We start from the raw sequence: 25,750 nt of genomic DNA, 5'->3' as shown, positions 1-25,750 counted from the left end.
ACAATATCACTGAATATGAGATATGATTTTTGTCCAAAACAAACAGATGGTCCAAGCATTGGTCTTCCTGTTTGGACCTGGGTGGGTCTAAACTCAGAGAGCTTTATTGGGGCTTCTCTGGGAACTTAACATGCTGGCCAACAGCTGGTAGGATGGTAATATCAGACCAGTTGTTAGCCTTGGCTGCACATTGGGATCACTTGTGAAGCTTTAAAAGGTACTAATACATGAGCTTTACCTCCAGATATTCAGATTTAATTGTTTTGTGGTGAACCCTGGTTGATGGGGTTCATAAAAGCTTCCCAGGTGATTCTCCTGAGCAGTCTAAGTTAGAAACCAATATGTACAGCACTGCTTCTCAAACTTTCCTGTGCATTTAAATGGTTTGGAGATCATGTACGTTCTCCTTTATTTGCTTTGGGATGGGGCCAAGATTCTGAATCTCTAACAAGCTTCCAGGTAATGCCAGTTCTGCTGGTCCAGGGACCATAAGTTGACCCTTCTCAAAGGTATCACATGAGAGCTTATTAGAAATAGAGAATTTTAGGCCCAGTGCAGAACTTCTAAAGCAAAATCTTTATTTTACCATGATCCTCAAGTGATATGGACATATGTTAAAATGTGACAATGTGAGAAGCATTGCTATTCTAGAGGTTCTCAATGAGAAATTCAGTTATCACCTGTGTTCAGGTATAAATAGTGTTCTAAGACTCAATATCGATATAGGAGTATTCCCCAACACCAACAAACAATTCTTGGACCAGGATGCCCAAGAATTAGGCTAAATTCTGACACTATCTACTCAGAAATAGAATTAGAAATAGATTCTACAGGGTAAGTGTCTCTCCAACCTTTCTCTCTCTCTCTCTCTCTCTCTCTCTCTCTCTCTCTCTCTCTCTCTCACACACACACACACACACACACACACACACACACACATACACTCACACACACACACACACTCAGATGCCTTTCACAAGTTTAACTTGTGCTTCTGACTGGCTATACATTGAGGGTTCCAACATTCCCTCCTTGGACTTCAGATTCTAGTTGCAAGTCAATGTTGTTACCTGTATTTCTGACCAACTGCTATAAACTGGAGGTTCCTAAACCCCCTTCTCCAGTTTGGTTAATTTGCTAGAGTGGCTTACAGAACATAGAGAACATTTTACTTACTAGATCACCAGTTTAGTACAAAAGGATATAACTCAGGAACAAACAAATAGAAGAGATTCATAGGTCAAGGTGTGTAAGAAAAATGTCAGAGAGCTTCCACGCCCTCTCTGGTGCATCACACTCCAAGCACCTCCATGTGTTCACCAACCCAGAAGCTTTTTGAACCCCATCCTTTTGAGATTTTATGGGGCTTCATGACATGGCTATAATTGATTAAATCATCTGCCATTAGCAAGTGATTGCACCTTCAGGCCCTCTCCCCTCCCCAAAAGTTGGGGGGCAGGACTGAATCCCTCTAATTAAGATGGTTTGGTCACATGCTTAGATGCTTTCCAAAGGTCACCTCATTAATAATATCTCTTATTCAACCCTGTCCCTGGAGCCTGGGATCCCCTGATTTTAAGCTTTTTCCTTTTCTTCTTCCTATCCAGCTTAAATTTCATAGACCTTGATACACCCTCAACTGAATTCACTCACCATGCTGATGGGTATCCCTTTAAATTCAGGATCACAATCTTCAACATGGGCCTCAGTGCTCCTTTCCAGTCACATTATATTACCTTCCTACAATTAGTCACTAGCTCTAGATGACTGTTCCATACTTTCTTCTTTCCTTCAAAACTTCCAACACTTTTGTCCCTCCTGACTTTCAGTTATAATCTTGTTCCCTATTTCATTGAGGAAATAGGTCAGAATATGCTTCCTCAGCCACTACTTACATGTACCTGTGCTCACATATTTGACCTCCCCACTACCTCTCATAACTACAGAGTAGATGTCTGGGCTTCTGTCCAGGCCAAGCCTTCTACCTGCACACTAGAGGCCATTCATTAGCATCACTCAGAGTTAACATGTCCAAAACTGTGTATTTGATATTCCCTTTTAGCCTTCTCCTTCTTACAGTCTTTCCCAGAGCAGTAAATGGCAACTCCATCAGTCCACGTATTCTGGCTCAAAACCTCAATCATTCTTGACTCCTCTCTTTCTCTTATACTCAAAATGAAATCTGTCCGCAAATATTGTCAGTACTATGTTCAAAATATGTTTGTTCTTCTACTATTTCTTACTACCCCTGATTCCACCAGCTTTGTCCAAACAACCACCTTCTCTTGCCTAGCTGTACCCTGTTTCCAGACTCGACCCCTCAATCTCTTCTCAATTAACAATGAACATGATTTCTTTAAAACCTATGTAAGGTCATATACCATCATTGGGCAAAACCCTTTAACGCCTTCTCTTCTCACTCAGAGTAAGAGCCAGAGCTAGCCAAGTCCCTATGGAACACAGCTCCTTCTAAGTCTCTACCTTCATCTCTTCTACTCCTCAGCTTTCTCATTCTACCTCAAACACCACGACCTCCTCACTTTCCTCAAGAAGAGCTTACATGTACCTACCTCAGGAAGTTTTATTGCCTTCCTCTCTGCCTGGCATGGTCCTCACTCAGCACAACTCATTCCCACACTTCTTTGACTTAAATATCACTAAGAAATCAACAGCTTTAAATATAATAGGAATCACTGGCCAGTGAAATCCTTAATCTCCCCAACCAAGCATAGTGGCAAATACCTTCTGACTGCTTCTAAAAGGCAAATGCACTTCACAAGGGATGAATATATTTCCACAAATGCAACTAGCAGAAGATCATGTCATATAGTTTAGCAAAACAACTCCAAAATCAAAGTTTTATAATATTTTGTAAAATAAGATCATGAGTAAAAGTAAAATTAAATCACAGCCTCCCCACAGTGAATACTCATGTATGTATATGTATATATATATATGTATGTATATATATATATACACACACACACACACTAATAAAAGAGAAAAATGCTAATTGACCGTAACTTCGCTACGCACACAGCCAATCAGAGTGAGTATGCAAATTAACCCAACAAAGATAGTGGTTAATTTGCATGTGCTGAGGGAGGGAGGGAGGAGTGAAGACTGAAGACAGCATAGAAGGAAGAGGGAGGGGAAGCAGAAAGCAAGGTGGCTGCGGGAAGGAAAGCACAAGCAAGGCGGGAGGTGGTGGCGGCGGTGGGTGGTGGAAAAGTGCGGGGCGGCAGCGAAGGGGAAGCACGGGGCAGCGGTGGTGGGAGAGAAAGCGCAGGGTGGGGGCAGCGGCTGCGGGAGGGAAAGCGTGGGGTGGGGGGCAGAGACGGCGGGAGGGAAGGGAAAGCACCAGGCGGTGGCGGGAGGGAAAGTGCGGGGCAGCAGTGGCGGTGGGAGGGAAAGTGCAGGGGTGGGCGGCGGCAGCGGGAGGAAAAGCGTGGGGTGGGAGGTGGGGGCCAGAGGCAGCAGGGAAAGCGCGGGGGGGGGGGGGGGTGGGAGAGGTGGCGGTGGCGGGAGGGAAGCCCGCCTGAAGCCCTGTTCTTGCAGGAATCTTCTTGCAATGGGCCTCTAGTGTGTGTGTGTGTGTGTGTGTGTGTGTGTGTGTGTGTGTGTGTATTCAAATATATACATACATATGCCCATGTATACACACACACAAAGATAATTTCTAATATGTCATTAAAATGTTAGTCAGATCATTTTTTAGTTCTTTTACAATATAGAACTCTCTACTTTCCTTTGCAAGGAGGCATCTGTCCTAATAGGCAGGATGGATTGATCTCAGTAAGATAGAGCTTTTTTAATGTATACTAACTAGTAATAAGCCAATGTGAGGAATGGGTGGGTCCTCACCGGCCCTAACAAAGAGCCCTTCCTCAAACGCATGTTTGTTTGTTTTTGCTTTTGTAATTATGAAAATAATGATCAAAAGCAGGCTCTTTATTCATCTTTTCTGTCTTTTTTGTGCACTTAATTATACATATATTCATTTGTACTTATTATGTCCTTTCCTTAATTTAAATGAGATCATATATACATGTGTGTGATTCACTTTTCTAAATCTAACTATATGTCTGGATATCTTTAAAAGCCAGTGCAGGATTTCATCATTCCTTTCAATAGTTGCACAATGGTGTTCTGTAATATGAGTGTGCTAGAGGCCCGATGCATGAAATTCTTGCAAGAGTAGGTCTTCCTTCTCCCGGCTGCCAGCACCGGCTTTCCTCTGGCACCCGGAACCCAGGCTTCCGTCAGGCTGCTGGCAGGCACCCGGGACCCAGGCTTCCCTCCAGCCACCGGCAGGCACCTGGGAACTGGGCTTCCCTCGCAGCCCTGACTTCATCCGGAAGGTCATCTGGAAGGATGTCTGGTCTAATTAGCATATTATACTTTTATTATAGACTAGAGGCCCAGTGCATAAAATTCATGCACGGGGGGGGAGAGGGTGCCCTCAGCCCAGCCTGGACCCTCTCCAATCTGGGACCCCTCAGGGGATGCCCGACTGCTGGTTTTGGCCTGATCCCAGGGAGTCAGCCGAAACTGGCAGTCAGACATCCCTCTTACAATCCGGGACCACTGGGTCCTAACTGTTCACCTGCCTGCCTGCCTGCCTGCCTGCCTAATTGCCCCTAACTGCCCCCCTGCAAGCCTGGTTGCCCATAACTGCCCCCCCTGACAGCCTGGTTGCCCCTAACTGTCCCCCCCCCCCCCCCCGCTGGCCTGGTTGCCCCTAGTGCCTCCTCTGCAGGCCTGGTTGCCCCTAACTGCCCCCCCTGCCAAGCTAGTCGCCCCCAACTGCCTCCCCCACCGGCCTGGTTGCCCCCAACTGCCCCCCTCTGCCAGCCTGGTCACCCCTCACTGCCCCCCCTGCCGGCCTGGTTGCCCCATGCAGCCTGCTGTTCAGTCATTTGGTCATCCCTCGCTAACTCCCCGGCAGGCCTTGTTGCCCCACGCAGCCTGCTATTTTGTTGTTACTGTGAAAGCATCGTGACCAATTTGCATATTACCCTTTTATTAGTATAGACTACAGGCCCGGTGCATGAAAATTCGTGTGCACTGGAGGGGTCCCTTAGCCTGGCCTGCCCCCTCTCACAATCTGGGAGCCCTCAGGGGATGTCCTACTGACAGCTTAGGCCCGCTACCCTGGGGAGCAGGCCTAAGCTGCAGTGTGGCCTCCCTCTGGGGGAGATGAACAGACTAATCAGGGGAAGGCGCCACCTCCATTATCCTGCTGCTACTGCCACTGCCAGCCACGGCGGCTGTGAGGCCTGAGCCCCGGGCCTCACAGCTGCTGGGGTTCATGGCTGCCTGAGCCCACAGCTGCCTGAGACCCAGGTCTCCCAGCCGCCAGGGCTTATGGCTGCCTGAGCCCACTGCTGCCTGAGACCCGGGCCTCGCATCTGCTGTGGCTTTGTCCAAATGGACATCTGGATGGACATCCGGAAGACGTCTGCTCTAATTAGCATATTACCCTTTTATTAGTATAGATGATCACTTATATTACCACTAGAGGCCTGGTGCATGAAAATTCATGCACTGGAGGTGGGGGGTCCCTCAGCCCGGCCTGCCCACACTCACAGTCCGGGAGCCCTCAGAGGCAGGAGGCAACCTGGTGATCAGGGGAAGGCGATGCCCCATCACACCTTTTCTGCTACCACTGCTGGCAGCGCAAGCCTTGGCCGGCCCTGGTTACCTGAGCCTCGGGTGGCCCTGGATGGCTGGGCAGCTGCCATCCGAGGCTTGCCTGTGCCTTGGTCTGGCCCTTGGAAGCTGGGGGGCTGAGGAGACTGGGGGACTCAGGAGGCAGGTGCGCAGAGTAGCCGGGCCCGCCCCCAGGCCTGCCATCCTGGCGGGGCTTAGGAGATTGGGCACCACCATCTTATGGCTGTGGGCACTGCCATCTTTGAGGATGTGGCAGTCAATTAGCATATTGCCTCCTGATTGCCTTTGGGTGCTACCATCTTTGAGGGTGAGACAGTCAATTAGCATATTCCCTCCTTATTGGCTGCGAGTGCCACCATCTTTGAGGGCAGGGCAGTCAATTAGCATATTCCCTCCTTATTGGCTGTGGGCGCCGCCATCTTTGCGATGGCGTGAGGGTCAATTAGCACATTCCCTCTTTATTAGATAGGATATTTATATTATTGTAAATAATTATTCAATGAATAGCACATATATTTATTTGAGGATAATTCCTGGAAGTGGCTTTCTGGGTCCAAATAATGTACATTTAACTTCTGAGAGATTGGCAAATTTCCTTTCAAGGAAGTTTGCATAGCTAGACTCCAGTCAACAGTACCTGAGAGATCTTGCTTCCTTGCCAGTACTTGATATGTTGACATCACCAGCATTTTTTTTTTTTAATTTTTGCCAATCAGATAGGTGTACATATTTTTGTCTTGTCTTAATTTGCATTTCCTGATTAAGAATGAGATGGAGCCTCTTTAGATATGGTTATTAGTTAGTCATTTATACTTACTCCTCTAGATTGCCTATTCATATCCTTTGCTCATAATTTTATTAAATTATTTTTCTTACTGACTTAGAGCAGTTCCTTTTATATATCCTTATATTAATAATTTGTCTGTTAAATGTATTTTAAAGATTTATCTAATTCTGCTTCTTGGCTTTTAATTATTCTATGCTATATTTAGCCATACATACAGTTTTAATTTTTATGTCATATGCATCAAACATTTCTATTATGTTTTCTTTGTTATTATTATTTTTCTGTTATTTTTTTTCTTTGAGAAGGGGGAGTTAATCGTGTTTAGGAAAGCACTTTTTAATCTCAAAATTACAACACATTTTTCTTCATTTTATTTGGTACTTTTATGATTTGGGGTGTTAATATATTTAATCCAAGAATTCATCTAATATTTATTTCTATGTGCTGTGTGAGGTAAGATGACTATTTTTAAAGATATATTTTAAATCATCTCAATTAAATAAATGGCTATTTTTTACCCACTGATTTAAAATATTAATCTGCCTATTTCTTAGATAAATATACAAGTTTTAGGTAATTCTTAAAGATTTTCTCTCTGTGTAGACTTTAGAATTAGTTTGTCAGGTACTGGATTTTAAGAAAAAAACTTGTTATTTTAATTAACAATACATTAAACTTATAGGTTAACTTAGGAAAATTGGACATTTGAATAATATTTAGTCTTCCCTTTCAAAAACATGATACATCTCTCCATTTATTTAGATATTTTCATGTTCTTTATTAATATTTTGTAATTTTCTTTATTATAATGTTCTGTCATTTCCCCTTTTACTATTATTTGGTTATGATTTTTTTATGGTGGTGCTATTTTAATACTACCTTCTATCCTATATTCTAATTAGTTATTGATGCTGTGTAGGAAAGCACTTGATATTTTCATATTAATTTCAAATGTTACCACCTTAATAAATTCTCTTCTTAGTTGTCACCGGTTTTCAGATAGTTGTATTGCAATTTCTTTTTTATTTTTTTTCATTTATTCACAGAGTATTCTGTGACAGTAGTAAACATGTATTCTCATTGAATTCTTAGGCACCTATGAAATAGGAATTGTTATTCCCATTTTATCCATGAGAAAACTGAGCCCATGAGGGTTTAAAAACTGGCCTCAGGTTATACAAGTAGTAAGTGGCAGAGCCAGATTCACATACCTGTATCTTTAACCTCATTCACTCCACCTCTGCACCAGCTACTCTGTCATTGATATATTGCCTACTGCAAGCCTCACACTGGGGATTGAGCCTGCAACCCAGGCTTGGGCCCTGACCCAGAATCAAACTGTGATCTCCTGGTTCATAGGCTGATGCTCAACCACTGAACCACACTGGACAAGCCTTCTTCTTTTTCACCTTTTCCTCCTCTTTCATTTCTCCTCCTTCTTTCAATCTTGCAAATCCTATTAGATCTTCTGAATTTGTTCTTCATATCTCTTGGCTTTTCCTTAATTTTGTTTCTGTTCTTTCTCATTAGGCCCTGAAAAACATAGTCAGCTTATTATTCTAGCTTATTAATTTGCTCTTCAGCAGTGTCCCTTATACTTTTAAATATTTTATTTTTTTAAAGAACACACTATTTTGTTTTGTCTCTCTAAAAATATCTTATATAGTTATATAAATACATATATAAATAATCATTCTTCTGTTTGTTCTATTGCCTTTTCTCTAGATGTTAGTTCTTCTGCTTATTAAATTTTGTGCCTCTTATTGTGCTAGTTTTCCTTAAATAGTAGTGGCACTTTGCTTTATGCTCCTTTTTGTATTTAGAATCCTTATTTGCCCACATAGTCCCCTATCTTGAGTGATTGTAGCGGGAAATAGAAGGAATTGCCAGGAACAGTAGCTTGTGTTGCTGTGGGGGCTTCCCACGTTGGGACATTGCTCTTCTGTTCAGCCCTTGTTTCCCACCACAGTGCTTTGTCCTGTGGATAATATTACTGCTTCTTACTTACTGACCCAATAAAAGGAGGAAGGAGGACAGTATCAACTTCTTACAGGTATTGACTCTCAGCTTGACACTCTGCTACAGGTCACTTATGTACACACAAGTCTTCTCTGCTAATGTTTTAGAGCTATAGTTCCCTGTGGTCTTCCTTCTCCATCGATCAGATCTTAATTCATTTTCTATCTTTTGTGATCCTTTAAAATTTCTGACTTATGATACTCTTGACTGTTTTCTGGCATTTATAGATTCATTTTGTTCTGAAATTGCCATTTTTGGTCATTTCATAGGACTTTTAGATGAGTGGTAGAATGTATACAAGTACTAAGTCCACTATGTTTATTCAAACTCCCTCTAATTTCTGAATAAGAAAAATTAAATTTAGTCAGTGTTCCTTTGTGTTTCTCATATTTCTAAGGACTGTTTGTAATATAGTTATTCTTTTCAACAAAAAAGAAAACACAAACATAATTTATTATTATTCTGAGCTCAATCCTGGTAAGAGAACAAGCTATTTTCCAAAAGGAAATCCTAGCTAATAAAGAGTGAATATGCTAATTGACCCTCATACTGTCACAAAGATGGCAGCACCCACAGCCAATAAGGAGGGAATATGCTAATTGACTGCCCGCCCTCAAAGATGGCAGTGCCCACAACCAATAAGGAGGGAATATGCTAATTGACTGCCTACCCTCAAAGATGGTGGCACCCACAGCCAATAAGGAGGGAATATGCTAATTGACTGCCCGCCCTCAAAGATGGCAGTGCAAACAACCAATAAGGAGGGAATATGCTAATTGACTGCCTACCCTCAAAGATGGTGGCACCCACAGCCAATAAGGAGGGAATATGCTAATTGACTGCCATGCCCTCAAAGATGGCAGTGCCCAGTCCCCTCAGACCCACCGTGGCGGCAAGCATGTGTCAAGGCTGGGCCCACCCCCAGGCGGGCCCAGCCTTGCCGTGTGCTTGCCTCCGGAATCCCCCAGTCCCCTCAGCCCCCCAGCTGCCCAGAGCCGGCCCAAGGCACAGACACAACTTGGATGGCAGCTGCCCAGCTGCCCAGGGCCACTTGAGGCTCAGAAAACCAGGGTCAGCCGAGGCTTGCACTGCTGACAGTGGCAGCAGTAGAGGTGTGATGGGGGCATCACCTTCCCTTGATCGCCGGATAACCTCCTGCCCCTGAGGGCTCATGAACTATGAGAGGGGGCAGGCCGGGCTGAGGGATGCCCCCTCCAGTGCATGAATTTTCATGCACCTGGCCTCTAGTCCTATATAATAAAGAGGTAATATGCAAATTGACCATCACTCCAACTCACAAGATGGCCACCCCCATGTGGTCAAAGATGGCCACCTCCATGTGGACACAAGATGGCCGCCACAAGATGGCTGTCAGGGGAGGGCAGTTGTGAGCAATGAGGCCAGCAGGGGAGGGCAGTTGGGAGGGACCAGGCCTGCAAGAAGGGCAGTTAGGGGTGACCGGGATGGCAGAGGAGGGCAGTTGGGGACAACCAGGCCTGCAGGGGAGGGCAGTGTGGTGGGACCAGGCCTGCAGGGGAGGGCAGTTGGGGGCAACCAGGCTGACAGGGCAGGGCAGTTGGGGGCAACCAGGCCTGCAGGGGAGGGCAGTTGGGGGGACCAGGCCTGAAGGGGAGGGCAGTTGGGGGGACCAGGTTGCAGGTTGGCAGGAGAGAGCAGTTAGGGGCAACCAGGCTGACAAGGAAAGGAAGTTAGGGGTGACTGGGCCAGCAAGGGAGGGCAGTTGAGAGCGACCAGGCCTGCAGGGGTGAACATTTAGGGGTGACCAGGCCTGCAGGGGAGGGCAGTTGGGGGTGACCAGGTCATAAGGCTAGAGCAATTAGGGGTGACCAGGCTGACAAGGAAGGGCAGTTAGGGATGACCAGGCCAGCAGGGGAGGACAGTTAGCAGTGACCAGGCTGGCAAGCGAGGGCAGTTAGGGGTGACCGGGCCAGCAGGAGAGGGCAGTTACGGGTGACCAGGCCAGCAGAGGAGGGCAGTGAGGGGCAATCGGGCTGGCAGGGGAGAGATAGGCATCGATCAGGCTGGCAGGGGAGTGGTTAGGGGTGATCAGGCTGGCAGGCAGAAGTGGTTAGGGGCAACCAGGCAGGCAGGCAGGTGAGCGGTTGGGAGTCAGCAGTCCTGGATTATGAGAGGGATGTCCGACTGGTGGGATTGGGCCTAAACGGGCAGTCAGACATCACTCAAGGGGTCTCAGATTGGAGAGGGTGCAGGCTGGGCTGAGGGACATCCCCCAATGCACGAATTTTGTGCACTGGGCCTCTAGTAATGATATAAAAGTGAATGTTAGGTGAGAACAGAAGTGTCAATGTAGGAACAAATGACTAGTGCTGCTTGATAATGATTTTTCTCTCTTGACAAATTCATATTCTATTTGCTACTGAATGGAAATGTAGTTAAATAAAATAAAAATGGATATGCTTCCGAATTTGGTGGTATTTTTTTTTTACAATGGACTATGGATGTATTCTCTTTGATTCCTTATAAACACCCTAGTCCTGCAGCATGGTTTATCAAAAAGAGCGTTGGTTTTAGAATAAAGTTCAATTCCCAATTTTTCGACTCAAATTTTCTGCCTTTCTATTAATTTGTCTATAAAACTTAGATAGAAATATCTATAACATTTAGAAAATTTTGATGTACCCTACAGGCTTAAAAATGGAAAAGGAAAGATTGTCATATTGCAGAAAAAAAACAACAACAATCCATATTTGTACCTGCATTTTTAGGTTTTGCTGAATCCTCCTGTAGCCTACCCCTAAAATGATTGTGTCCTTAGAGCCTGGGGTTTACTCTCACATCTAGTCATTTGTGTCAGGAAAAAAAATGAACAGTGAGTAGGTCAAGTGACAAATTAAATCGACAGATAGATAAAGATATTCCCATGCTATTGCAATGCTCTCCTATTGCAATGCTTGTTTTTGCAATATCCAGTCAAGTTTCATTTTCTGGTATAGTTAAAATGCTGTGGGAGGCTTACCTGACACTAGAGGACATTGACCTTTGCAAGGTATTGACTGCTCCTGAAGAAACCTCACTGATGCTGAAAGGAATGGGGTGGGGTAACAGCACACCCATTCAGTGGTAGGAAGACTCACAGGTGAGGAGGAGGAAGAGGAGGATGAGGCAAAGAACAAGCAAGATAGTTCTTTCCTGGACCGTATCTTGAGTTCTAAATAGGTTTCCAAGCTCAATTGACCTTCTCAGGAACATGTAGATTGCTGAACTTGATTTTCAGATTTAGTTTAGTGCCTCATATCACCCACAAAGAAATGACTCTGTGTGGTAAAAAAAAAAAAAAAAAAAAAAAGCTGGGGGCCATCCTTTTGACCAAGAAGTTTCAGATACCTAATTAATAAATATTTATTTTTAATGTAAAGGTCATTTTCTAGCAGAAAATTTTCTCTACAATCCCTGTATTTTGCCTTCAGAGTATCTATCCCAATTAAAAGCTAGCTGCTGGTTTCCTTACCAGCAGAAATTTTGGATCTCTGAGCCAGAAACCGGAAAGGTTTGGCAGGATGGAGTATTTTCCCATCTTCCCTCAGGGATGGATATCTTTATAAGGCATCAATAATGAGAAGCCCCAAGGTGTTTTCTCGAGTCAATGCCAAGTTCCTTATAGTGAATGGACAGTACTCCATGGTTTGGCAATCTGTTGGCCTTACTTTTCCATATTGGTGGTCATGTTTTCCATCATTGCTGGTGTTTTAGCGGGAAGTTTGGACAAGCTGGGGCAGGTGCCAGCCTGAGGTCACCCTGAAGTGACTGCCAGCAGAGTGGGTGAAGTGGGAGGTTGACCTGAGTTCAGTTCCCTTTGCTGGATCTGATTTTCCTCACTTGTCAAATGGGTATTTGAACTCTATGATTTCCATGTTCCTTCTGCCCTAATATCTATGCATCTTGTGGTTCCATGTCTGAAATTAATTTTATCTTAATTTTGAAGACATAATATTTTGGTCATTTTCTACCTAAAACCAACTGTTTTTCTAAATCAACTATTCAGTTCTCTCCTAAACCAATGGGTAATTTTATCTTGAATAAGATTTATCATAAAATCTAAAACCATAATTTTATTCAGAGTCCAGAAATATTACTTAAGGACCTACTTTTCTCTTTTCTTTAGATGGAATGAGTTTATATGATGTATTTCAAATAAGAAATTAAATAAATTAGAAATAGAAAGACAAATAACATTTGGGGATATAGTGTAATCTGCAGGATAGTAAACACTCTGTATAAATGTTATTAAATCAAAGAGGAAATAGTTTAGAAAAAATTTTCCTGGAATTGCACAATCCCCTTTTCTCTCAAAAATATGTCCATTTCCCTGTTAGAGCATAGAAAGGTATAACTGATTATCATAACCTTGTAGCTTTAAATCATAATAAAACCTACATCAGGATCATTAACTATTTGAGAGCAAATGCACTTGGAATGATATTTTTCAACTTACAAATGTGACTAGTATAGGAGCCCAACCATCCTTCAAATTCACATGCAGTAGATTGCCCCAGTATGTGGTTATGAGCATTTTATCTTATAGATAATCAAAATTTTACCCCAAAAGTGATGCCATTGTCACTGGAGACCAGAAGGTAAAGTGACAGAAAAGATCGTGGCTTGGGTGCAGTTACCAGCCATTAAAACCTTTAGATTCTATTTGTTTTCCCCTGGAATGGACCAACTCAGGAGATGACTGGGTCAAACCAGTAGCACAAGAAAGGCGTCCACAAAGCCTTTCCCCAGGGTTCTCCTGTTCCTTCAGGAAATTAGCTCCATTCCACCAGGGAAGGAGAACAAATAATTCATAGAGGATGAGCAGGAGGATGGGGAAGCCCACTCCCAATTATTCAGTGGCTCCCCATTGCCTCCAGGACAAGGTGTGAGTTCCTCATTTAGACACTTAAGGCTCCCACTTTCTGTGCCAGCTGACACTACAGCCTCAACTACGCCACAGGGAAAAAAGAGGATGGGATCAGAGAGGTAACAGGGACCCAGACCAATCAAGCGAGACTCTAGCTTTGACTCCCAGTGAGGTGGCGGCCATTATAGGTTCAGAGCAAAGGGTAACAAGGTCTGCCACATCTTTTATTTAATTAGTGAACAGTTGGTCTTGCCTGAAATGTCCACTGAGATATTTTTTCCTTGCCAGATGTCCTTGATATTTGGTCCTATCCAAAATGTTCATACTTAGAAAACATCCCTCAGTTTAAACAGCCCATAACATTAATTTCTACTTTTGGCTTACAGGATTCATACATTAAAAATACTATCATGTTTTATGAATCCAATAATTGTGTTTGGGTGTATTGCAAATAATAACCCTTCTCACCTCAGTAGCCTAGTTGATAATGACACACGGGGTGAGGTAAATGGGTCAGTGTGGGCCAAGTGTCTCCATGGGCATTTTTTATACATGACCAAATGACCTGCAGGAGTTTTATTCCTTACTCATTCTTCTCAAATACACCCTACATTTCCAGCACATGAACCCCTTCACCTTCACGGGGTCCAAGCATCCCTGCCAATAGCAATCTCCTTCTACCTTTAGTGTCCTTCCACGTAAAGCCACCTTGATTCCTCCAGCAAGATGTCTCTCTCCCTCTAGCTCTAACCTTACAAATGCCCAATGTACTTGGCTTAGGCCAAGGTTTTGCATTTTCTGCCTGTTACTTACTATTAGGAATTAGATGACAACAGAGATATGTCTTGCTTTGAACCTCAGCTGGATTGCAAACCCCTCAGGCACAGATTACATTTTATACAGCAAAACAGTGCTATTATTTCAACTTTGATAGAAGCCAGGTGCCTCCACAAACTCAACTCATTTTCTAGGCCCTTGATTATTTAATAGTCAGATACTTGCCTACAGTTTGGCCAACAAGTCCAAAGTTCAAGTTCATCCATATTTCTAAATATACAAATGAGTAGGAATATTCATGTTTTTAAAAAGTTAAGACCATTTTATCACCCAACCAGTTATTTCCAATTAAACTGTTTTGGACATAAACACCTATTTGTTACTCTTCAGATGAAATTCTGCAGAGATTCATTGTCTCCACACATTTTGGGACTTGTTTTATATCACTCTGTAATCTTTGTTGCCTTTATTTGCTACACTTTTTTCACCTTCCCCACTAAAGTGTAAATTCTTTTGGTATGGAGTTCTTACAGTTATTTATGGGCCCTGCCTGTCCCCTTACCCACAAACCCTTGCTCAAAAAATATTTGCGAATGAAATATTTGAATGGATCTTCCAGGTTTTCTCTTAGTCTTCAATTGCAAATGAGATAGAAAAAGAAGAGGGCCAAAGGTAAACTTCTGCCTCTCTTATACAGGATTTTGTGCCACTGTATCAAAACTTTGAGAATTTTTACACACGAAACATTTACATGAGAATCAGAGACAACTGGAACCGGCCCATTTGCAGTGCCCCAGGGCCTCTGTTTGACGTGGTGGAGAGGGTGTCGGATGACTACAACTGGACATTTCGGTGAGGCCATCACCTGGAGGGGCTTGGTTGAAAGGAAATCCTTTCAAGGAAATCCTGTTGTGGGCACCAGGTTACATATCTGAAAAACCACAGCAAGGAAGCAACTGGTCTTCCATCATTCAGCCTTTTGCAAGCCCTCACATGCCAGTAGGGGAAGTCACGGTGATTCTGCTGCCAAGGGTAGCATGTTTATATTGCAATTTAAGTAAAAACTGTGTCAGCAGGTGCAGGACACACAGAGCCAGCCAGCAAGGAAAAGCCCTTCTCAGCTGTATTGACAAATTATACCCCTCTACTTCTTGCTGAAGTGATGACCGTGGCTTTTTCTCATTTAGAAAGTTTTTGCTGGGATTTAAACCAGGGCACAGGTGTCATGAAAGCGAGTGCCCAAGGAAAATCAGGACTATGTAATATTGCATGGCTCAGACACCTTTTTGTAATACTCTACCCAGCTTCAATATGGGAATACTTTCCTCTAAGGACAACCCATTTTGTGGTGGCAATAAGGCAAGTCTAAAAACATATGCATGATTTGGGCCAGAACGCAAGATCTCTTTGTGAGTCTTGTATGGGGCACTATGATGTTATTAAATGACAAAGCCCTTTGTGCTCACCCGCCCTTCTCTCTGCAGCTTCACTGGAAGAATCATCAAAGATGTCATCAACATGGGCTCCTATAACTTCCTTGGCTTGGCAGTCAGGTACGATGAATCTATGAGGACAGTGAAGGATGTTTTAGAGGAGTATGGCGTAGGTGTGGCCAGTACCAGACATGAAATGGGTATGTATGTTCACCATTTTGAAATTTTGTCTAGTTGGGTTTGAGATTCCCTGTGGCTACTTCTCAAATGTAGATCTTATCTAGACTGTGTGACTCAAAAAGCTATTATATAATGCAAGAGGGAAAAGGTATATGGAAGTCTTCATGGAAATTTCAAACATTATGCTCTTGTCAAGTAGATTTTAGTTATTCAGAATAAAAATTTGATCTTTCCTGACCATTATTATCTAAAATAGCAACTATTGTCTCTTTTGCTTGGCCCCTTTTGGGTCCTTTCTCCCACCTTTCTTTTTCTTTTTCTCTTTTTTTTTAAATATATTTTATTGATTTTTTTTACAGAGAGAAGGGAGAGGGATAGAGAGTCAGAAACATCGATGAGAGAGAAACATCAATCAGCTGCCTCCTGCACACCCCCCACTGGGGATATGCCCTCAACCAAGGTACATGCCCCTGACCGGAATCGAACCTGGGACCCTTCAGTCCACAGGCCGATGCTCTATCCACTGAGCCAAACCAGTTAGGGCATTCTTTTTCTTTTTTAAATAGCTTTATTGAGGTATAATTGATATAAAAAACTGTACTTATTTAATATATACAATTTAATGAATTCAGACATAATGCATGCACCCATGAAGCTATCACCACAATCAAGTAATAAATATATCCATCACCTCAGAAAGTTTCTTTGTGCCCCCCCCCTTTTTGTGGTAAGAACACTTATCATGAGATCTACCCCTTTAATGAATTCTTGGGTGCGCAATACAGTATTGTTGACAATAGGCACTATGTTATATAGAGGATATTTAGAACTTATTCACTTACCAAACTGAAACTTTATACCCATTGGAAAATAACTTCTCATTTGTATTTAGCTCTTTCTTCCAGTTTTCTGAATGATGTCCACACTGATCTTGATTTGTATTTTGCCTGCCTGCTACTACAACATAAACTTCATTAAGAAAGGAATTGGCCTGTTGACTGTTGTGTTGAATGAATGAATGAATGAATGGGCTAGGTGGAACAGACTGCTTATTTATTTCTTTTTTAGCTAGAACATTCTCTCTTATTCAGAGGAGTGACATCAGTGAGAAGGAAACTATTACTCCACTTCAGGGAGGAAGAGTGATGCAAACTTCCTCCTGTAGAGTACTTTGCTATTCCTGGCACTTTGTTTGCTTATATACCATATCATTTATTCTTCACAGAAAGCCTGTGCTGTGGTAGGCTGTGGTAGTTTGTGTTATTCCCATATTCTAGAGGAACAAACTAAGATCATAGTGACTAAGTGATGGACCCCTGGTGGCTTATTAATCACCTTAACTCCCCGTGTAGCTCAGAGATTTCTACAATGGCTGTTTCCCATCCAGGGTAATTATGCAGGGCCTGTCTGAGAATCAGGAGTAAATATGCTAAAAAGAGATTTACCACTCATAAATAATGAGTCACAACTTAGATAACCAGTTGGCAGAAGGGCTTTAAAAACATGTAATTATTCGCCGAAACCGGTTTGGCTCAGTGGATAGAGCGTCGGTCTGTGGACTGAAGGGTCCCAGGTTTGATTCCAGTCAAGGGCATGTACATTGGTTGCGGGCACGTCCCCAGTGGGGGATGTGCAGGAGGCAGCTGGTCGATGTTTCTCTCTCATCGATGTTTCTGGCTTTCTATCCCTCTCCCTTCCTCTCTGTAAAAAATCAATAAAATATATTTAAAAAAAAAACATGTAATTATTCAGTTCTGTGCAATAAATAACAACTCAAATTGAACAAAACAAATTTTTTATCCAAATTATCAATAAATACTTAACTAAAGGTCCAGAATTTGTAAGTGGTTGCCCAAATTTTTTAAGAAAGACATCTTACTTATCTTTATTTGAGGCATGAGGGCTGGAGGTATGAAAAGCAGGATATAAAAAGGTTCCACTCCACTTAGAATGGGGTTGCCCACATGCCCTATTTGGCATGGAGCAGAGACTGGAAAAAAACCCTGGTCATAAGGGACAGGAGTCAGTAACTTTTGGGGATGTTTCTTTTGGTGCTAGTGATACTCAACATCAGGATTATTAATGAACCCAAAAGAAAACAAATTCCTGAATATGATGACCCCCTTCAACTCACAGAGACAGAACATTCCCCCATCACAGCCCTCAGAAGCTGAAGGGTGGGAGCTTGATACGGGCAATGGTTTGCCCCAAGTGGAAGCCACATGTGGAATCTGGGTCCCTGATTGTGGCCTTTTAATGTTTACCTACTTCATTGAGCTCTCCAGCTCAAACTCTAGAAAGAAGATTTTAACAGTTTTCAAATAAACAGTGAGAGAGCAAAATAAAACCACCCATAATAATTTTAGACAAATAAAAGGCCTGAAAACAAGGATATAAATAATCTAAAATAAATAAGTAAACAGGTACATTTAAAATAGTTCTGCAATATAAATAGTAACCTTAACATAACATGCAAGAAGTAGTAACATAATTTTGAATGCCATTTATTTCAAGAAACACAAGTAACTTTTGGAAACCTTATGTTACATAGTCTTAAGAAAATGTTTAATAGTGTAATGGATTAACAATAAAAATTAGGAAATACAAAGACTTAATTTTTAGTAACCAAATAGCTTCTTAAGGAACCAAAAGTAAAAGTTTCAGAATGTTTAATCCCTTAGGAATAGAGCAGAGAACCCAGAAATCGACCCAATTAATATGCTCAATTAATATTTGACACAGGAGGCAAGAACATACAATGGAGTCAAGACAATCTCTTCAATAAATGGTGTTGGGAGAATTGGACAGATACTTACAAAAAAATAGAAACTAGACCACCAACTTACACCATACACAAAAATAAACTCAAAATGGATGAAGGACTTAAACATAAGACTGGAAACCATAAAAATACTGGAGAAATCCACAGGCAGCAAAATCTCAGACATATGCCAAAGCAATATCTTCACCAGTATAGCTCCTACAGCAATGGAAACTAAAGAGAAAATAAACAAATGGGACTACATCAAAGTAAAAAGCTTTTGCACAGCAAAAGAAACCATCAACAAAACAACAAGAAAGCCCACTGCATGGGAGAACGTATTTGCCAATGTTATTACCGATAAGGGTTTAATCTCCAACATTTAGGTGTACTGGTTAATAATGGCGGATTTTGTAATCAAAGAAAACACAATAATTTTAAGAGAAACATCAAAAGTGCTTTATTCAAAGTAATGTCCATTGCTAGCTACACATTTTCCTCATCTTTCAGGTAATTTGTGTATACCGTCCCAATAGAACTTTTCTTGTTTTGAGGCAAACCATTCAGAGACCCAATTTTCCACTTCTTCATACGTTTTGAAGTGCTGCTCAGAAAGTGCGTGTGCCATAGATCAGAACAAATGGAAATCTGAAGAAGCAAGGTCTGGTGAATACAGCGGGTGGGTTAATACTTCCAAGACAAGATCTTTTAACGTGTCTTTAACTGGTTTTGAAGTGTGTGATGGTGTGTCATCATGAAGCAAAATTACTTTGCTGTGTCTTCTGGCACATTCTGGTCATTTCACGATCAAAGCATGGTTCAAATTGATTATTTGTTGTCGGTAGTGATCAGTATTAACAGTTTCACCTGGTTTTAGAAGCTCATAATACATCACACCTTCCTGCTCCCACCAAACGCAGAGCATTGTCTTCTTTCCAAAGCGATTTGGCCTTGCAGTTAATGTTGATGGTTGACCTGGATCAACCCATGATTTTATGCATTTGGGATTCTCAAAATAAATCCACTTTTCATCACCAGCCACAATTTGATGCAAAAAAAACCACCTTTCTTTCATGCCATCGAAGCAACATTTTACTGATGACTTTTCAGTTTTCCATTTGTCTTTCGTTCAGTTGATGTGGCACCCATTTTCCTTCCTTTAAAATTTTTTCCATTGCTTGTAAATGATTGGAAATTGTTTTCTGGGCAACATTTAATCATTCTGCAAATTGTTTTTTGAGTTTGACACCCATCTTCATCAGTTAATGCTTGTAATTGTTGGTCTTCAAACTTTTTCGGTTGACCTGGACATTCTTTGTCTTTCACATTGAAATCATCACTTTTAAAGCATTTAAACCAGCATTCACAAATATCTTGAGATAGAGCATGTTCACCATAAGCTCTATGTATTCAACAGCACTTTTCTTAAAAATAAAGTAATGAATTAAAAGTTCTCGCAAATGTTCTTTTTTTGGCACGAAATTCAACATTTTTAAGTTTAAAAATATCTATGATGTTAACACCTTCAGAAAATTAGACATATGAAGTTTTGAAGCTTGTTGTCAATACAACAAAATAGCATACATATCAAATCACATATATATCAACATATGTGTAACTCTATCTATTGAAAAAAATCTGCATTGTTAACTGGTAAAACCAGTACAGGGAACTCATACAACTTAACAAAAGGAAGATAAACAACCCAATCAAAAAATGGGCAACAGACCTAAATAGATACTTTTTGAAAGAGTGCATAAAGAAGGCCAAGAGTCATATGAACACATGCTCAAAGTCACTAATCATCTGAGAGATGCAAATCAAAACAACGAGGTACCATCTCACACCTGTCAAAATGGCTATCATCAACAAATGACAAATGCTGAGGAAGATAAGGAGAAAAAGGAACCCTCATATACTGCTGGTGGGAATGCAGACTGGTGCAGCCACTGTGGAGAACAGTATGGAGTTTCCTCAAAAAACTAAAAATGGAACTCCCATTTGACCCAGTGATCCCACTTCTAGGAATATATCCCAAGAAACTAGAAACACCAATCAGAAAGCATATATGTTCATAGCAGCACAATTTACCATAGGTAAGATTTGGAAACAGCCTAAGTGTCCATCAGCAGATGAGTGGATTAAAAACCTGTGGAACATCTACACAATGGAATACTACGCTGCGGTAAAAAAGAAGGAATTCTTACCATTTGCAACAGCATGGATGGAACTGGAGAGCATTATGCTAAGCAAAATAAGCCAGTCAGAGAAAGATAAATATCACATGATCTCACTCATTTGTGGAATATAATGAACAACATAAACTGATGAACAAAAACGGATCCAGAGACAGAGAAGCATCTATCAGACCATCAAACCTCAGAGGGAAGGCAGGGGAGGGGAGGGGTAAGGGAAAGAGATCAACCAAAGGACTTGAATGCATGCATATAAGCCTAACCAATGGACACAGACAGACACCAGTGGGGTGAGGGCATGAGTGGGGGTGTGGGGGGGGGCAATGGGGAGATAAGGACACATATGTAATACCTTAATCAATATATCCATCCCAGCCTTTTAAAAAATAGTTTCCAATGTCATGGGGCGGGGGGGGGGGGGGGGTGGGGAGAAAGAACCCTGAAATTATATTACAAAATAGAAAAATTAAGCAAAATGAATATCAAGAGGAAGTATTTAAAACATAATAAAAGGATAGAAGACCACACATATTATTTTGACCAAAAATATGTAACTAGAACATATTTGCCTACTGAAAAAAACAACCGATATTTGCCTAAAAACCTAAACTCAACAATGTGTTGTAATAAAAAACAAATACAATTAAAGTTATCCCAAAGGATAAAAGCAGAAAGATAGATCCCAGCCAGGCACCTGGTTCCCATCTCCCTGCTGCAACCACCACAAAAATACCTCAGTTCCCAAGAGAGAGGTCGATTTAGTTGAAGGAGCAGCAAAGAAGGAGTCCAGTGTGCAGTCCAAATCCACACCTGCAAATGCTCAAACTAAACCTAAAATATAGCTGGAAATAGTACATCTCCAGACAGATACTGCAGAATTGCAAATATTGTTTTTAAGAAGCAAAATAATGTGCTGCTATTCATTTTTGTGTACAACTAAAAAAATCGTGAAATAAATAATTAAGGGAGGCTTTGACTCGCTTATGGATCAATTTAACAATCCACAGGCTGATGGGGTTGGGAGGGTTGTGCATTTTTTATATTCTGAACAGGAGGCAGAGTGAAATAGCAATTCAGAGTCATAATCAAGCATTTAAAATGTTTGACATTTTAAATTTACATCTTCTATGCTCCTATTGTTTTCTATTAGCATGCTCCCTGGTCTAGGCTGTCTGCTTCAAATTGTGTGCCACATGTGACAACTTTGGTAATTACAGCATAGTTTTTTGTAATAACTTTGTTAATGTGCTGTGGAAGATTATAAATCTTTGAGGTGTGTGTGTGTGTGTGTGTGTGTGTGTGTGTGAAAGGGAGAGAGAGAGCGAGCGCAAGAGAGAGAGAGAGAGAGAGAGAGAGAGTCTATGTCCTAGATAGGAATGACTTGATACTTCCCCAAATGAATATGTAAATTAAACACAATCCCAGTAACATGAATGGACAAGGTGGGGTGAGTCTAAACTGAAAGTCTAGAGACATACACAATGTGGCACACTCACTTGTGTATAATAAGAACAATATTTCAAATCAGTTAAAAAAGGATAATTAGTATTGTGATAACTTGACAATCATATAAGGAAATAAGTTAGATTTCTACCTCACACTTTACCTCTAGGTAAATTACATTTAGGTAAATTGCAAATGTATTTGGAATTGAAATGTAAAAACAAATAAACAAAGAACAGCCACCACCAGAAAACACTATATAAATAAAATTGAAACTGAATGAATGAATGAACTGACAAATGAATGAAAAGTGAACAGAATAAAGCTATTCAGACAATGCAAATACAAAACGCACTTGTGTGTGTTCCTTGTGAGTACCTGGCTAGAAATGTCAGACTGTAGCCCCCTTGATATGAGCAACGCCCTTTCTTCGCCTGTTTGAATTGCTACAACTAAATACCACAGACTGGGCTTATAAACAACAGAAGTTCACAATCCTGGGGGCTAAAAGTTCAAGTCAAAGTTCCAGTTCCAGCATGGTCGGGTGAGGGCCCTCTTCTGTGCTGCAAACTTCTCCTTGTATCCTCACGTGCAAGTGACGTGTGGCTCTCTGGGTCCTCTTTTATACAGGCACTAATTCCATTTAGAGGTCTTCATCCTCATCACCTACTCACCTCCCATAGGTTCTACCTCCTAATATTATCACTTTAGGCATTAAATGTTCAACATATGAATTTTGGGGGGTGGGAAAGACAGAAACATTCAGCCTCTTCTCTAGCTTGTTACTTGTAATCACCTCCTCAGTTCTACATCCCATAATGACCTCCAATATTTTCCACCAGAGCTCACCTCACTTGGCAGAATGCCCTCTTAGGCAGAGAGACCCATTGTAAATGACCTTCAGGCCCACTCCATACCACTCAGGCCACTCTGGACCATGAAAACTTCCCTTTTAGAGGAAGGCCAGCTTGCTTCCGATCAACAGCTATCCACAAGTGTTTGCCCTTCAGGATTTCGCAAGCCTAATTCAGGCAGTAGTCTACTCTAGGGAACCAGAGAGAGCACTCCCAGAGAACTTAAAGGGAAAGATTCAACAAAAGGAAACATTCAAAATTCTTCATATAAAAACAATGTCAACTAAGTTAAAAGTCACAGAACAAAATTGGATAAAGTTATTCCCAATGTATAGGACAAAGTATTAAAATTCTTAATAGGTAAAGACTTACAAATCGAAAGAAAAGATAATTCCAATTTAAGAAGTGGGCCTAGTTTTTGACAAAGTTCAATACAGGCAAAACTACACAATCAGAATAGTATGATGTTTCTCAACCTTTTTTATTATCTCCTCCTCCCATGGTATTTTCATACCACAGATAAGTATAAATCTGTTTATGTAGTACGTGGATATTTGTGCTTTCTGCATACATGGAGTAAGATATCCCCCCTCCAAAAACCAATCTTCAACTTTTTGGGAACAATAACACCCCTGTTGAGAATGCACGGAATAGCCGTTACTTTGGGGGGAGGTGAATGGTAACCAGGAGGAGCACAAAGGCACTTCACAGTTGCTTTTCATATTGTTTTTTATCTTGTTGCAGTTATATGTGTATGTTCACTTTATGAAATTTCAAAAGTTCTATACTTACCAGTGATTGTCTCTTGAGACTCAGTTACCACTTTTCACCTAATTGGGAAAAGTTAAATAATAATAATAATATACTATAGTTTCAAACAAGTGAAGAAAAGTCCATTGTTGTAAACTGCTTTTGGAGTAAATTGGTGAGCAATATGAAAATGTATCAACAGCAAGGTATTTAACTCAGCAGTTCCATTTTGAGAAATATTACCTTAAAATTTTAAATAACTAGCTAGGGAAGACATAAGGTATATGTCTTCCTGGTCCTCAATTTTCTTATCTTTAACATGGAAAATACATTGTTAAAAGAATAAAACAGTATGTAAATGATGGGCCCATTTTTAAAAATACATTTTACATGAATATCTGCATTGATAAGGATGGTTATATTTTATTTTGTAGTATTTTCTAATTTTTCCACAATGAACTCCTATTTTGAGGGTTAATTATTGTCTTAAAAGTCAACAAGAGTCTAAAATGAGGCACAGTCTTACAAAAAGAGTTCTGGCATTTCCAAAATGTTGCCACTAAATCAGACTGGCCACATTTTTCAGTCTATTGGAGGGAACCTAGCCCAGGCTGTGTGGATTCTTTTGTGTGTACAATGAACTCAGAGTCTGAGGGATGTGCCTAGAAATAAATGATAAAGATTTATTCAAGAATCTTAGGGTTTTCAAACCAGAAATGCAACTAGGCAACACTCAGTGTTCTGAAGAAGAGAGAAAAGCTAAGCGTTCTAATAATAATAATAATAATAATAATAATAATAATAATAATAATAAAAGTGCATTCTTGAGAAGCATCAATCCCACATTCTTAGCCTCTGGATTGCTTTGAGATGATAATCCTGTAGATAACTAGTGGTCCATTAGGGTATCAAGTGGTCTGAATAGGTGACCATTCTTTCCTTAGTACTTCAGGGTAATCAGGGTTATCTGGAGGTTTGATGTAGATCCAGGCATTAACCCAGGACTGGAAAGGTCAAAAGTTTTAAGTTCCCAGGATCCTTAAAACAGGAGTAGAATTGTATGCTTAAGCCTCAACCTACTTGATTGTAGTAATTTAGCAGTTTGGCTGTAGTGACTCCATTTGTGGTTCTCAAACTTTAACATGAGAATCCCTTGAAGGGCATGGAAAAACACAGTTTGTTGTGCCACCTACAGAGTTTCTGATTCAGTTGATCTGGAATAGGATCCACGATTTTGTATTCCGAATGAGTTGCCAGGTGACGTTGCTGCTTTGGGGAACACACTTTGGGAACCACTGAAAACTATCCAGCGTGGCTAACTTTCTTAACCAAATCAGTCTAAAATTTTTCAAAATGTATTTTACTTTGTGTGAGGTGAACACCATATATGCTTAAGAGATTGAGTCTATCAATAAAAACTGAGAAGTAGGTAATAGAACCCCAGAAAATCAGTGAAGACAGTTGGTTTTGATATCTGAACATAGGCCACCTGATACACATTGCTGGTCCAGATTTTCAAGACCAGGAAAGTTTAAACTCGGGCAAACCAGAGAGAAGCTTTGTTTTCTTTCTTTCCCCTGCTCCACTTTTATTCTCTAAGAGTATGCAGAAGATGTGTAGTAGTAGTATATTATTTGAATACATATACTCTGTAAGCTCTTTGTGCTGTCATAGTTTGACCAGCAACTGTTAGTAAGAAGTTCACTTCTAGGAAAACAAACGCATGGAATGCCACAAGACTAACTCGGTGCCAATGAAAGCTCATCTCTACTTGTAGATTTCTCTTCCTTGGAGAAGGAAAGCCTGGTGTTTGATTCATCTTATTAGGGAAACCTGAATAGTATGCATACCTTAAAACTGCTTATTTGAGAACATTCCTTCAAATTATAATTGCAATTTCAAGAAGTAGCCTTCAAATAGTTTCACCGTAAAAACATCATAAAGGATATATTAACTTAGGAATCAATGTATCTGAATAAAATAGGAAATTATT

General features: G+C 41.1%; 1 protein-coding gene across 1 annotated transcript in view; it reads left to right on the top strand.

The window, feature by feature from the left end:
• SPTLC3 (serine palmitoyltransferase long chain base subunit 3) overlaps positions 1 to 25,750 on the top strand; it is a 131,293-nt gene that overhangs the window by 31,876 nt on the left and 73,667 nt on the right. The window contains exons 3-4 of the mRNA XM_079783757.1: positions 14,839 to 14,993; positions 15,626 to 15,774. Coding sequence (XP_079639883.1) covers positions 14,839 to 14,993; positions 15,626 to 15,774 — 304 coding nt within the window. The remainder of the gene's footprint in view (positions 1 to 14,838; positions 14,994 to 15,625; positions 15,775 to 25,750) is intronic.

The sequence above is a fragment of the Cnephaeus nilssonii genome, assembly GCF_951640355.1.
Source record: "Cnephaeus nilssonii genome assembly, chromosome: 11".
Lineage (NCBI taxonomy): Eukaryota > Metazoa > Chordata > Mammalia > Chiroptera > Vespertilionidae > Cnephaeus > Cnephaeus nilssonii.
Note: the sequence above shows the minus strand (reverse complement) of the source record. Positions and strands in the feature narration are given on the sequence as shown.